The following is a 15,692-nucleotide window of genomic DNA, read 5'->3' as shown; positions in this document are numbered from 1 at the left end:
TGTGTTTAGCTGTGCTAAATGTGCAACTTTGCCACAGGGAGACGCATCACATCAAATGAGGGATGCAGACATCAGCGTCTCTCTTCTTTTTCCCCTCTTAGTTTTACGAACATATGAAACAGTTTAACGGTTTCCACCAGGTGCAGTTGCTTCTCAGGTTTAGATGGAAAATACCAATGAGTAAAGAGAGAACAATGCTGATTTTTGTTGCAGAGCCAACAGTGACTGAAGTGTTGTTGCCCTCTGGAGATGGTTTGGTTTTGCAATTTGGACTCATCGCTGCATTACTTTTGTTGTCTCTACAGGTTGTGAAGAGTGAGAAAGGACTCTCTTTCCCTCTCACCATCTGGATTTAACTGAAGTCGGACACAGAATTGCACACAAGAGGTTGGTGTTGTCATTTCTATATGTGCACTATGCATGTCTACATAACACGCTGACGTGTGACTCCGGTTTAGAGATTTTTCTGACGAGATGTGTGAGTCTTTGTTATGTAGGGAAACAAACAGAAACATGGTTTCCTGCTTCTCTGTTATATCATTGGGGTTTCTGGCACCTGGTACTAATGGAAATACAAGCTGTTCCCATGCCCCATATTGTTCCAGCCAGTTATTTAATATCACTTCTTTAGAGGCCCTGAAAAGCTTTTTCCCCCAATCTGTCTTACTGTGAGCGAGGGCTTACATGAACCCTAATTAAAATGAAATCACACATGTTTCTGCTGCATAAGAGAGAGAGAAGGTGTGACTCTGTTTATCAAGAGCAGTGGTCAGTGTACAAAACCTTCTGCTAAAAGCTTCCTCATATTTGGCCAGGGTTAGGGTCTCTTTAGCTGGTGTCAGTCAAAGATTGTTTGTGAGGGACGTCGCTCGGCCCACACCTGACGACACCTGATGTGCCTTTTTATAGCGTCTCTTTGTTAACACAAAGTCTGCACACAAAGGCAAGTGACAGGTCTTTTTAGAACAAGAAATATCAGGTTTCTGGGATGTTCTATCAAATTTATGGGCGTCAGAGAGAGAATTCGCTGCAAACTGTGTTTAATGTCTGTGGAGTTCCAGCTACAGACGAGAACGCTCAGTGAAAATCAATGAAATCCACATTCAGTCAGCTGAAGGTGAAACGGTATCTTCTGCACTGACTCTTGACTCTTTGATATATTTATCTGGATGAAGTCGGAAGTTGGGGGTGTTGAGGGGGTGTTGGAGGGGGAGGCATGTTTTTCCAATATGTGGGAAAACAATGGAGTGAGAGATATTGAGCAGAGACCACCTGTGAAGGTCATTTCAAAGTGGAAAGCCCCAACTAAGATAATAAACAATATAATCGTTTGTCATTTTGCTCCTAAAATAGGACGACTTCATGTCAGTGCTTCCTGTTATCTTACACTTGTTTTTCACTGGACCCTCTTTGTCTCCGTTTGCACACATCAGTAGGAATACGTTGAGGTTTAATCTTTGAATTAAATCTGTCCTGACACTCCTCGTTTGTGTCAGGAAAACTTTGTTTACATTTAGCATTGTTTATGTGTCCTGCCATTTTGGCTTTTGTAATAACAACACTCAATTAATGTCTGAAAGTGTGAGAGCACTTGCAGATCTCACTTTCTTCCCCTGTAACCAGTCTGACAACAGCAACACACCTCTATTTGTCAGCTTCCCACCTTTTCTTTCTGTCCCTCGTGTCTCCTTCTCACTCAGCTTCTCCCCTCGTTTGTCTCCAACCCTCCTACACATGCCGTTAATGTTTTGCCAAGAGCCTGAGAGTAAGGATGGTATCACTTGATACTTTTATTATCCAAAACACAAGAAGGGGAAAAAAAGTCTGGTGCCAACGTTCTTCGGTGGTGCTGACTTTGGAGGATCAGGTTAAGCTCAGAGTGCCCACAACAGCTATGGCTCTGCCCCCGAGGGTGTTTGGATAAAGCAGCCAGCAAGGTCTCAGCTTGCAGGGGAGTTTGTGCCATTGTGTGTTTATAGTGGGAAATTTACTTGAGAGCAGCAGGTCAGAGCCACAGGGAAGTTAGGATTAAACTGCGCTCATCCCAAACACAAAACACAGTGAGAACAATACTCTCTGCCCTCCAGTGAAGAGGGCCAAATACCATCCACCCAGCTCAGCAGAGTGACTGATTTCCTGAGTCTGGTCTAGAAAACAGAAGCATGAGACGGTCTTTGGCCTGAGGCCCCGAAGTCTGCAGCTCTAACAGTGGGAAACAGAGTACAAGTACTGGGGCTCCTCAGGGCCCCTTCATCCATCAGCATGCAGAGGAAATATGTGTAAAGAATTTCTGGGGTAATAAGTGTTATTTTGGATACTTGTTGAGTATTTTTCCTTTTTTTTTTATTAGGTACACTTAGTCTGATTAAGTTTTGTTATTAAAAAAGGGGCCAAAAGTAGCAAAATACATGTTTCGGCCGATGTAGTGTAATATCTCATTGTACTTCCTCCCATTTTCTGACACTTCCACAATGATCCACACTCTTCTCTCCAGCAAGATTGTTACTGAACTGGCATTTTTGGAGCTGATGTGTTCAGGAACATTAGGACATCAGAGGATAGGTTGGTTCACACTACAGTAATCTTTAATAATTGTTGTTCTCTTCTATTGATATTCTTTGCTTGGACAGCAGAGCTGGTATCCAGCTGCTCAGACATCCCTGATAGATGGAGTCAGACCGGAGACCAAATACTCTTTTGTGGCAAATGGCACAGAACAATCTCTCTCTCTCCACGCCTGTGGCGGTCCAGTTGGCCACCCACTTTGAGACCAGACAGTGATATGTCAGATGGTCTTTGTTTTGAATCATCCTCTTAACCCCGGTGGCGTGAGTGTTATGGTCAATATGTGAAGATGAGAGATTGTTGACCTCCGTCTTCCTCCACAGCGACACAGCTGGAAAATTAAGCTGTCCCTCCGATTGGAGCGACTCCTGCTCCACCTCATTCAAACCAGACTGACACAGTCAAACAGTTGCGGGGAACCGAGGACACAGCTGTTGAGGGTGCGCGTTTGTGAGAGACCAACACGTGTACTCGCTCAGACCAAAACGACTGTGCGTCTGCTTGAGGGTTCAAATCAAGTGTGCACCTCTTGTGTCCCTGACAAAGTAAACTACTATGCTGTCCCCTTATTGTGTGGATTATTTGGACTAACACTCCTGGGATTGGTGAGATTGTTTCCGGCCTCCCATCCTGCTTGTTTCTCCACCATCCCTGCAGCTTTTCCTCTCGGTCAGAGTCCTCAGTGGCTGTGTGGCTGACATGTCAGCTGCCTACCTCTCGCAGGTCGACTCTGCAGACCAGACGATGTGAGATCTGTTCAGCACTCATTTGTTTTTACCGGTACTCCTTTTTCTTCCCCTAGTCTTTTCCCATGCTCCCGTCTTACTTTCTCCAGAGCTCAGTGTTGGGATTTTCTCACTTTCAACACATCTGTGTGTTTATGCTCCTGCGGAACTCCTGAGAAAGTTCATAAATTAGCAAATACGCTGCAGAGATAACACTCCCACACTAACGTACTGTGAACTACAACCACTGTTCACGAGAGCATTTTTTTATGAAAATTATGTGGTGCGACCTCAGTGGGGAAATTTCTCTTGTCTCTTGACCTGCGCTGTCATATTAAATAAATGGATCGGCTTCAAATATGTGAATAAGATGTTGAGGTTTTCAGTAAATATACAGTGTGCTATAGACATTTTACGTAACTTGGCAGTGAAATGATCTGCTTCTCACGCTTTGATTTCTGTAACGAAACTCAGGAATTGTATATAGTATAGTCTATAATAACAGCCACACGCCGTCTGTACAAATATATAGTGCTCCGTAGATGCAGGCCCTCCTCCTGTGCATGCATGCTAAACATCTGCCTCCATCTGCCTGTTGATGGATCTTACCCTCATGAAGCTGTGGCCTTGAAGTGGCCAGGTGGTCATAGCTGCTCCCTCTGTGGCATTCAAACACAGCTCGAATGTCTCTGATTGCACAGAGAAGCAAATGTATAGCAGTGAAGGCTCCTCAACATGCATTTGTCACTTCAGATCTGCTTTTAGACTGCATTGATACTGGGTTTTTTCGGGGGGCGGGTGGTGAGACATTCCTGACATATTTAAAAGATAAAATGAGACGGGTAAAAGCTTTACCTCCTTTACATCCATATGCCACCATTAGATATCAGATCATCCTCTTGTCGAGGCATTTGTTTTGCACTTGAATGTTTTTCTAGTAATCCTCAGCTGACTCCGTCTTTATTATTTTCCTCAACTGAAAACTTGACAGAAATTTGCTATCAGAGCCAAATATTCCATCTGGCCGATTTCTTTCCATATGTCTCTCCTCTGCTGCCATCTCTTTCCACGGGGGCTTTTAAATAGTGAACTCTGTGTAGCCTCTTCAGGGCGGCTGGACGGTTGAATGGCGTAACACGTGCAGGCACAACTCCAATTGAAAACACGTGGAGATAAAATCCTCATTGAGATATCCGAGGCACGTCCGGGAATCAAGACACGAGCCAAAATAAAACATTTGGTTTCTGCAGTATCGAATCAGTTCCTTCCTGCTTTATCAAACTAGGGTTTGGCTCAACTGTATTAATATTCAGCTCACAGGTGTATTGACGCAGAACTTTGTGCGTAGTCATGTTCATAACTTTGTTCTATAAATCAAAATAAGTGTGTAAGGCCTTCGTCATTACAGCTGCTGTTTGTGTCCATCCAACTAAAATCTCTAAATAATGACCATATACTGTAAGTGATCTTTAGGGTAGGCCTCCTGTCTCTACAACCAAAACAAAGAGCTGAAAGACTCTAAAATGCTTAAAAATAATTTACTTAATATAATTTACAAAAGCCAGGAAAGTCAATGTCTTATAATAACCAATTTGATTAAAAAAAATCTTAAAATTTTTAATTCATTGGTGAATTATATTCTGTTTTTTAAATAGGATTTTTTGGCATTTTGCAGAAGTTTAATAGATAATAAAGTGGAAAAATGTGGTATAAATAATTTAAATAAAGGCTAAATAGTCACATATTTTTTATATTTTGTTTTGTAGACTAATTTGAGAAACTAATTGGCAGATGAGTTAATGAAAATGTGACGAGAAGCAGTTTGGTCAAAAAATAAAAAACAGATGTTGGAGTAAGGCTATAAAAGGAAACAGTTGTCGGAGCCTTTAATTGAAAATATCGAAAACTATTTCATATTATGGCCACTTGATAAAATTCTTTCTTCACATCTCATCTTAGCCTGTTATCTTACAGTTTGACAAGGAAGGACGAATGACTAGCAGCGCTGGACTCCACATAGAGCTCTGTCAAACCCGTATGAATGATGCCTTAGCCTGGCATGTGTCTGCTGTGTACATGTGTGCAGCTATGATCAGGACTACTGAGGATCTTTACCCTCCCCTGTCTTCTCTGAACCTCCCGTCTTTGATGTGGGGGTCTGTGCTGTGTCGGAGCTCCTGTGGCTGCCAGGAGAAATCTCCCAGAGCATCTACACTCCAGTTTTAGAAGCACAGGCGGCTTTCCATTAGTCTGGCAGATGATATGTATTCAGTCTGTGTCTGATGTCTATCTCTATCCCCACAAACCTGACATGCAAGAAATACTCTGATAGTGCTGAGAGTATAAGGTACAGTTTCTGGTTGATTCTTTTTCAATTCAGTTTTATTTGTATTGCACCAAATCACAACAGATGTTATCTGAAGGTATTTTACAGCGTTTGAGGTTTAAGACCATACAAAATATAACTGTATACAAAATTATATGGAAAACCCAACAACCACAATGAGCGGCACGAGGCGACAGTGGAGAGGAGAAAAAAAAGGGATGGCTGGGCGGCCATCTGCCTCGACCGGTTGGGTTGAGTGGAAAGAGGAGAGAGAGAAAGTAACAGCAGAAAACAAAAAGGCAACAAAAAGGAGCTTGATATCCTTGATCATCACATATTTCTATGAAGCATTTTGTTGTGTGCAGAATTTCTGACGTGTTTTATTGGGTTCTAAATCGTTTTAAACATGTTTTTGTTCATCATTTTTATTTATATGTTTTGCATTTCTACTTGTAGTCTTCAAGATGTACCCTCAAGAATTGGTAATTGCTTAAGATCTTTATCCTCCTGGATGTTTTGGATGGTTAACCACAGCTGTCATAGAGCCCGTAAGCCTAAATGTGGTGTTCTGAATACATTTTGTGGCTTGGAGTAAGTTGGCAGATGTTCCACTGATCCTGCTTTTATTAATGCAGCAATCTTAAATACTCAAAGCAGGTGTGTCAGGTTCTGGGTTTCTCCACATATTAATGGAGCAGAGTGAAAGTTTTGCAGTGTGTTTTTCTAAGATCTGCAGACATGTCTTTTGTCTGAGCCATGACACACCTGTGTCGAGATCAGACTTAGATAGTGAAGATTAAATTAAGCACATCCCTACGGATTAACATCTGTCATCTCATTGATTGAAACAGCCATTGATTCCCCTTCAAATGAATTGGTAAAGCTAGAGGGTCACATACTTTTGTAACAGCAAATAAAAACCATAACTTCACTGATGGTTTGATGAGCAGCCTGCTTTTATTTACTTTTGTCTGAGAAGAATCAAACATTTCAAGTAAAAAACAAAAACATGAGAATGTGAATTCTACAACTCACTGTAAACTGTGAAAGACTCAGAGGAATAATAATGGTAATTAAGGAGTGTGGGGGTTTGTGCAATCGGTTGTTTTGCAGAAAAATGGCATTTCTTTGATATTCTAGACATTTTAAGGAGACTTCATTTGGCTTTAAAATTGCTCATTAACCTCTTCCTATCTAATTCACATCCACGAGGCGGGGCTGGTTTACAGGGCTTTATTGAAAAGGGGAGGTTTTATTAGGTTTGGGATATGCATCTTTGTTAAAAGGATCTATTTTTGAACCGCTTTCTTCCATTGAAACTGATAAGAAAAGCCTCTTCCTCTGGCTTTTTACGCTGTGTTGAAGTGCTGGCTGACCTATCGGCTTCTCTTCCTGTTTGAGTCGGCCTCTTTTTCCACCTTCATATGGAACTCATTTGCGAGCAAACACAAAAGTTAGAGAGAAATGCTGTGGCTGACTGTAGTGTTGTCTGAACGCTCCCAGTGCTGCTGTAAGCAATCCTGAGACACTTTGCTCCCATTAGCCAGAAAGGTAATCCATTAGTCAGACAATGAACCATCTGTTCTATCAGTTAACTAGGCATCCAGGCAGCTATCTAATCCACCAGTCAGACGTTTGTTGATTGAAGAAGAAGGATGTTGCAGTATCTGTATGTTGTGATGTGACTGTTGGTAATTGATGGCAACTACAGAATGATTTTTGTGTCTGCGTCCAAGACGTCTATTCCCCTAATCTTAAGTAAACTTTATGTACAAGCTGAGGACCGATTAAGTCATTAATGCAGATGTGAGCTTTCAGTATTTTGTCATATCGCAGCAGCTGGTTGTTCACATGAAAAGTGACAGAAATAGTTTTGTAAAGGTGACAAAAAGAGACATTCGCCTCTTCCCTCACCTCCACAGCTGGACTATTATGGTAAGAAGTGGGTTTGAAGGTCAGATTGTTGGTTTCCGAATTTTTACAGTTGGAAAGGTGCATGTTTTTGTGTGTGTGTGTGTGTGTGTGTGTGGGCTGGCAAGCAGGAAGCGGCGTGCCTTGTAATAAAACTGCATCCTTCCTCTTCCGATGTGTATTTGGCTGTTACCAAACAATTTCAGGTGCATTACCACCTTCTTCTGGATGGGAGGAGGGCTGACCCTGATTTGAATGTAGCAGGACAGATTGTGTTTCTCCATTTTCCTATCCATGTAAACTTTTCAGCTCATAATGGCCCAGGGAAAGATGATCTGAAATCTCTTTTTTACTAAGTATTAATCTATTGATCCACTAAAGATCCATCAGATTGGATGGGAATTGTCTGAACCGCCGTTTTCAGGTTTCTCCACAGATGTTCTGTGGTGTCAAAGTCCTGAAACATGTTTTACTTAAGGTTTAATGCATTACTTTAAAACACAGAAATTTATCAATTGCAATAAAGTCTGCAAAAAATAAATCAACCGAATATGAAGCTACTGTATGTCATTGTGCTCAAGTGTAGAAAATAAAAAGTGTCTGAATGAGAAACTGGTTCTAGTTTGGTGGAATACATTTACTTGAAATGAGAAAATTTCTGGAATAATTAGTATATCCTCCATTTTTGGAAAAGGAAGTGAAAATGTTGTTTGTATTAGGGCAGATAATAAGATATTGGCCTTGGCTGATTGAAAGTGTGCAGAGAGTGATCAAAACAGAGCGAGAATCTGAGATAGAAAGAGAAAGGGGAGCGAAACCCTCTGCAGCTCCAGCTTCTGTTATTTTAACCCAGATTCAGCAGTGAAATGTGGCCACCATGTGGACCCTCTCTAGGAGTGTGGCTCCGGCGTCTTCCTAGCCAATCAGAGTAAACTGTCACAGTCCAGGAGGAGGGACATGGGGAGGATCTGGGAGTCTGAGAGAGCCATTAAAGTGTGAGAGTCAGGGTAAAGGAGCCACATCTCCAGGAGAGCTGGACTATCCACAGACCAATGGAGACAGGTCAGATTATTGTGTTCTTATTGTCTTTTAATCACTTTTAACCCACTGAGATGTTTCCTCTGGGGAATGCTTTAGTCCGTCCACACTGTCGGGCTGTAATGGGATATAGATGTATGTTTTAGATCTTGCTATAACATCCCGGAGGTTCAGGATGGAGAGCAGATGTGCAGAAGTGTTAGGAAAGCCTGCTTTGTTGTGCTAAACCCCACTAAAGACTCCTTTCATTCTGACTTATGTTGTTATTATAAGAGTTTGTCACTGGCCTGATGATTGTAATTGTAGATTTTGCACCGTGTGGTTTATCTTAATCTTATAGCCATTGTTACACAAAGTCTGATTGTAAATATACACAAAATATACCACATCTCACATCTAGTAAGACGAGAGAGTGGGATGAAAATGCAATGTATTCAAAAAGAAGCTGCACGTTTTTCTCTGTTTATGTCTTCGTAGCATGTGTATGTATATTCTTCCAAATTCTATTGGTGGTGACACATACTCTACTCATAGTGTGTCCATACATATGTAGATTGTTTCCCGTCAGTAGCCGTGTGGAAAGGTGTTTCCTGCTGGTTTGTTGCTGTGATAAGAGAAAGGCTGAGTGGACACTTAAGTACAATAGCAGCAAGGCTGTATGGATGACAGTGCTAGTTAAAGCATAAAAGGATTTTGTATAGACATTCGTGTCATAGGATGAGTCTTACAAGCTTTGGTTGTTCCTTGATTTTCCTCCATTGATTGACAGATGGTGATTGATGATGCACAGAGAACATGCTGCCAGTAGGTCAAAGTTTTCACTTATGTCAACATCTACTTGATGGATTGGTGCAAAATTTGAAACGGACATTCATGGTACCCAGAGGATGAAGCCCAGACACTTTGGTTATCTCTTGATGTTGCATCATGAGGATTTGTGTGAGAAGTTCAAACATCTATTAGATGGACTGCCATTCAGTTTAGTGCAGATATCTCCATTGGGGGATGAATCAAAAAAATGTGTTCCATCATTACGTCAAACTTTGGTTTTCAGAGACTTTAGTTTTTAACCAAATATCAGCAAAACAATTAATTAGTCATTCCTGACTTTAATTTGGACCATTTCCATTTGTAAGTGCTGACATGAAGGAGTTTTATTTCTCTGAAGTTGTGGGCTCACACTTTGGGGGTGCATATCTCAGATGGCAGGGAATCTTGTAAGTGTGTGCACACACAGGGATTAGTGTTGGGGGTCAGCGGGGTGGTGAGTGCAACTGAAGGGCCGTAAACTCTTCTGTGTATGTAAACTGAGCCTCAAATAATCCTCAGTCTCCCCACTTGGTTACTCTGGGAGTATTAAAGGACATCATAAATCCACCTTAAGCTTCACATACACTGCCCGTCCAAAATAAAAAAGTCACCACCTGGATTTAACTGAGCAAATAGGTAAGAGCCTCCGATTGGATAATTACTGCATGGCTGTTTATGTTTCTGATGGCAAGAAGTTATTTAACCCCAAATGATGCAGTGAGCAGCTTCTCATTTCTTAAACAACCATGTCTGAAGACACATCCTGCACTCCCTTCTGTTTCATTATTGGCATGAATCAAGCAAAGAAAGCATCTAAGGAGATTGATGAAACTACTAAAACTGGGTTAAGAACTGTCCAATGGAAGAAGGTCATGTGGTCTGATGAGTCCAGATTTACCCTGTTTCAGAGTAATGGGAGCATCAGGGTAAGAAGAGAGGTGGGTGAAGTGATGCACCCATCATGACTAGTGTCTACTGTACAAGCCTGTGGGGGCAGTGTTATGATCTGGGGCTGCTGGACTTGGTCTGGTCTAGGTTCAGCAACGTTATGAGTCCAAAGAATGAAGTCAGCTGACTACCTGAATATACTAAATGAGAAATTCAAATTGTGAGAGTGGTTCAGGGAGTATGACACATAAATTTCATATGTGGATTGACCACCACAGAGTCCAGACCTTAACCCCATTGAGAATCTTTGGGATGTGCTGGAGAAGACTTTGTGCTGCGGTCTGACTCTCACATCATCAAAACAAGATCTTGGTGAAAAATAAATGTGGCTCTAGAATAAATGTTGTGACATTGCAGAAGCTTATCGAAGCGATGCCACGGTGAATGCGTGCTGTAGTCAAAGCCAAAGGCGGTCCATCAAAATAATAATGTGTGTGACTTGTTTTTCTGGACAGTTTTATAGAGTTTTATAGAATTTGGCAGTGTAGAGAGACTCCTGTGCTCCACTGTGTCTTGGGAAATCCCTGTTTATGATGTCTGCTGAAATGTGTCTGAGCATATGTTCATTAATAGAACCACACTTGTTTTAGAGGTTACTAACTTATACTAAAGGCAGGTTGAGATAAATTGAGACCAAGTAGGTGTGGTGTATCCAACAGGCATGTGATGGTAGGGTCAAAGGTTAAGTGTCCACGTCGTCAGAGCTCCATATCGACCCAGCTGGTTTGAATTGTTTCAGCTCCGAATTGTTTTCCAACAGTTTTCCTGTCAGAGAGGAATTAGCCTTTGCAACTGGCCAGCAAATGTTTGACCTTAAAACTTCAGACTGCCCGTATCTCATGCATGAAAACCATTTGTCTTAAATCCCAACGTCAAACATCAGTCTTGTCAAAGGACCACTGGGACTCCCCCCTGAAGATCAACGGTCTTTGTGTGAGGGGGGTGGGAAGAGTTAGTAAAAACCCAGTTTGTAAATGTGTGTCTGCATCTGTTCCTGCATCTGTTCGTGGTCAAGCAATGAGAACACTTGTGATTCATAAAATTAATTTTGGTCCAAATCCACAGAGGCGGCTGTCTGTGCATGTTCTTATGATCTCATCTGTTTTACACAGTCCAAACATACTCCACGTTAGCTCGCACACATACACAAACACGCACCACCCTGCAAGAGACCACAGATCTGGGTCATTTTCTCCTCTGAAAAAGGAGAATACAGGGGAAAAAAGAGAACTTCATGTTGATATCTCACCAGGATGACAAAGATCAAAGATTGTGTAATGCTCTTACTCACATACACTGACGTACTGAGTCCTTTTGCTGGGCTGTAACTCAAGGGACGGCTGTGGCGCCCTGTAAGGGCACACCAGAGGCCAAGCGATAGAAACCTCACAGTGCGGGCGGCACACGTGTCAACAGCGGTCCCCGGTTCCCTCTGCTGTCCTGCCAAACACTGCTCGGAGAATGACTAACAGACTCCCCAGAGACAGCAGGGAAACCAGGCCGGAAAAAAAAGACTCAAAGAAAAGAAACAACTGTCAGCATTGGCCCAGAGCGGTATTTATAACAAGAGCACAAAGGCCTGCATAAGCACCTTTTAATCTTTTCTGGAATTCCAGCTTCTGCGTTTTAATGTCTGTTCCTCTCGAATTTGTCAAAGTCTCCCTCAGATAAAATCTCCAACTTTTCATAAGTTTAGAATTAGTGTTTGCGTAATCTCTCTCTACCATCGTCTGGGGATCTTAAAGGCTTTAGGTAGGGAGCCCATGGGGTAAAGGCCAGGCCTTCACTTTCTTTTGTCATTAAAGCATATCTCTTATAATCTAATTAATTATTAATTTAGTTACTTATATAACAAAACGTCATACAAGTATGAACTCGGTACCAAGATGTCGTTTCTGTGTTGGTGAAATAGGTCAGTTCAGTCAGAGACATTTCTAACGATGGTAATACAGTTAGATTTAGCAGTTTCTCCACATTAAGAAGGTTTTTATAAACTTTGAATAAATACTTTAGGTTATTTGTAGGAAGGGATTGTTCAGTTTACTTGTTTTCTTCTTGACTATTAAGTAAAGCGCAGAAGCTGCAGTCTGGAGGTGGTTAGTCTAGACTGTACTGTCAGTTGTAGAAGATGAGACCGGTTTATGATCTGCAGCTTCCTCATTGAAGTGTCACTGACTCAGCAGTGGAGCAGGGATGGTGTCACAGAGGCTATCGGTGGTCATGTGACAGCCGGACCGCCTTTGTGTTATCAACCGTTGGCTGACCCTAGGTCAGCTGTGTGGGCCGCCTAATGAGAGGCCTCAGGCTTCCGCTTCTCATTCCACTGTTTCCATGTCTATTTTAACCCCACGATCTCCACCTCCACACACAAACACACACACAGAGACGTAGACATGCATGTAAATTTAATGTTTTTTTTTTTTTTTTACAACCTCAGTCATGAAGCTCCACTGGGAGTAGAGAGCCCTACGAGTGTCCTGATCACAAATCCTCAAACACAAACACAGTGAAAACAGAGCAGCGCTTCAAAAAAACACAGCTTATTAGACCCCCTCCTAAAGACCTACACCAGGAGCCTCCCTTCCTCCTCTCTCTGCTCCTCCTCCACACTTTCCACAGTCTCTACACTTATGCTTTTCCAAACATAAAAGAGGGGGAAACAGAAGAGCTGCACTTCCTCAAAGAAAACAAAACTTACTCATCATCTTAGAGTATCTATTACACATGCAATTACATTTGTTCATGCAATTAACGCACTCAACCTGTTGTTCTGCCTCTGTTTTATCTCTTAGGTGTGTCTGATGTGACGCCAGCGGGCTGGCTTAGGGAACACAACTTCAAAACAATGTAGACACCAAAAACCAGACAGAATAAGAGTCTGAACAGACAGAAGAAGGGTGAGCTCAAGGAGGAGGAACAACAGCTGTGGTGAAAGACACCGGCAGAAGATAAGAAGTGAAAGAGGCAGAGAGAAAACAGCAGACAACTGTGAATCATTGACGTGAAGCTTTTGTATACAGCAGTGTAACCTACTCCTTCCTGTGAAGTGTTTACTCGCTCACACATCTCCACTGGAGAAGGATTACAACCTCAGCTCTCTGTCTTTTGAGGGCCTTCGACCGGCACTCCAGTCTTTTACCTCTCGGCAGTGTTGAAATCTGAACAGAGGGAGATTCCAGCCACCGTCGTCATGTGCCATGTCATTGTCACCTGCCGCTCCATGCTGTGGACTCTGCTGAGTATTGTGGCAGCATTTGGAGAGCTTATTGCCTTTATGAGCACTGACTGGCTGGTGGGATTCCCCCGCACACCTGATGCCGTCTATGGCCCCCATGGGGCCACCACAGCCGGAGAGGCCTACAGGCCCACTTTGGGCATCTACGGCCGCTGTATAAAACTACCCCACATGCAACGTGGAATATTGTGCGGACCCTACGCAATTCACTTTGGGGAGATCGCCAGCGGGTTCTGGCAGGCTACCTCTATCTTCCTGGCGGCGGGGATCCTCCTGCTGTGTGCTGTGGCGTTCATCTCCGTCTTCACCATGTGCTTCCAAAGCATCATGAAGAAGAGCATCTTCAATGTGTGTGGACTGCTGCAAGGGATCGCAGGTGAGATTCTCCACCATGTTTTTTTGGTTAGGGTTAGGGATTGTACTAATCTAATGAAGACAGAGGTATCTTAAAGCTAACTCAGGTCACCATCTTATTGTCTCTCTTCATTCCTGTGGCGTCCAACGTTCATCACAGTAAATGAAAAGTTATGCTGTCAGCTGAAGATATTCATTACGAGTACCACAACTCCCACTGCTTAAATTATGTGTTTGATTCTCGTGGAGCCTTCGGTGTCTTTTACTGTACTTAGTCAGAAGTTTAAAACACATCGTGGCTCGTTTCCTCACTCACAGCAACTGCCATCCAAATATTTACTTTCTAGCCAGTCAGCTGGAGCTCGTCTGACACTTGATTGGTCTAAAAAGGAGGGGACGCATGCGTTATCTTGTCTATGGTTGTGTGTCTGAGGCAAGATCTTGGGCCACTTTGACTCACTGTGGTGAGTTATGGTAGGGAGGAGGCCATGAGATCATGCTCGCTGAACCTCCTTTTTTTCACAGACTGTAGCTCTCAGTGCTCTGGTGATTATGGCTGTCCTCCTCCACAGCCATATTTATCTGGTGCAGCCCCAAACAGAAAAGGTGGGCGTATGGTGAAGGACATGCCAAGCTGTAAACCGAGCTCTGTGCAGGCCTGTTGACCTGAGGGAGAGCACCCAGTGAACCGGTGCTAACAGGAGGTCTCATTTTACTCAACAAACCTCAGATAGCTTGGAATGAATGTGTTGTTTTTTCTCTCCATGTATATTAGGCTGTTGTGTACAATGCTGCAAATCAAATGGGACACTTTCATTTTCCAGGAATTTAATTTGCTGGATTGACGTTTTAAAATGTTGTTAATGTCGTGAGTCTTTAGTGTTGTATTCATTTCAACACATACTGTACTAACAAGGATTTGTAGTCGTATTTTAAATCTTCCAGCAGCTGTTTTTGTGCCGTACTTTAAGTCAACTGGAGAATTGGTTTTCCACAGCCCATCTTGCACTTCATCATGCAGAGTAACCTCAAACTGGCTGATAGAATGGCAGAAGCAGTGTTACATAACCTGGAATTTCTTTATTTTTTATTAACAATAACTAAGATCATGAAGCTGGGAAATGCACTGCTGAGTGTCCTCATTGAGGAGAGGATGTGTAAGAGGAAGAGGAAAGGGGGCGGCAGGCGGTTCAAACAGCTGAGGAGGCGGGAGGATTTCCATCTGGAACCAAAGGACAATAACCCTTTGCTCATTTGAGCCACAGGAAGTGATAAGACTCGGTATTCCACCTGTCTGAGACCTAATAGTCAGCGTAGCTTCGGGCTCTTCCACCATTATTCATCAATTGTTTACTCAGTGTGCATGAGAGTGCACAGCTTGACTGCTGTCTTTCCATGAGGCCTGTGAACGACATGGCTCACACTGATATCCACCACGACCACGACCACGTCGACTTTTTACTAATCATTATTTCCACAGTGTGCGCCGACCCTCTGGTAATGAGAAAACTGGAGCCAGATGGCAGATGTTTGGGGAAGTGATTGACCTCAGATGGGAAGATTGTGATGCTTTTGCCAGAGATGGTCACGTCATTGCACTGGAGAACCCCCAAGTCCCATTAACCTAATCTTCACATGCACTGATGTCACCTGTACTTTTCACTTTAGATTTTCTTGTCCCCTGTGACTCTTCCTGACAACCGCAGATGCCATTCAACTGACGGTTCATTTAGACTCAGGTGGTTTTAAGATTTCAGTGCAAGGGAAATCCATTCTCTCT

At 42.7% G+C, this 15,692-nt stretch overlaps 1 protein-coding gene across 3 annotated transcripts in view; it reads left to right on the top strand.

The window, feature by feature from the left end:
- lhfpl2a (LHFPL tetraspan subfamily member 2a) overlaps positions 1-15,692 on the top strand; it is a 30,959-nt gene that overhangs the window by 11,449 nt on the left and 3,818 nt on the right. The window contains exons 2-3 of one of the 3 annotated variants that reach the window (XM_026355404.1): positions 306-387; positions 13,116-13,934. In XM_026355404.1, the coding sequence (XP_026211189.1) occupies positions 13,514-13,934 (421 nt within the window). In that variant the 5' untranslated portion in view covers positions 306-387; positions 13,116-13,513. Of the gene's footprint in view, positions 1-305; positions 388-8,559; positions 8,590-13,115; positions 13,935-15,692 lie in introns of those variants that run through there. The other 2 variants (XM_026355402.1, XM_026355403.1) reach the window with 2 other exon arrangements.

This window comes from Anabas testudineus, chromosome 12 (assembly GCF_900324465.2).
Source record: "Anabas testudineus chromosome 12, fAnaTes1.2, whole genome shotgun sequence".
NCBI classification, from domain to species: domain Eukaryota; kingdom Metazoa; phylum Chordata; class Actinopteri; order Anabantiformes; family Anabantidae; genus Anabas; species Anabas testudineus.
Note: the sequence above shows the minus strand (reverse complement) of the source record. Positions and strands in the feature narration are given on the sequence as shown.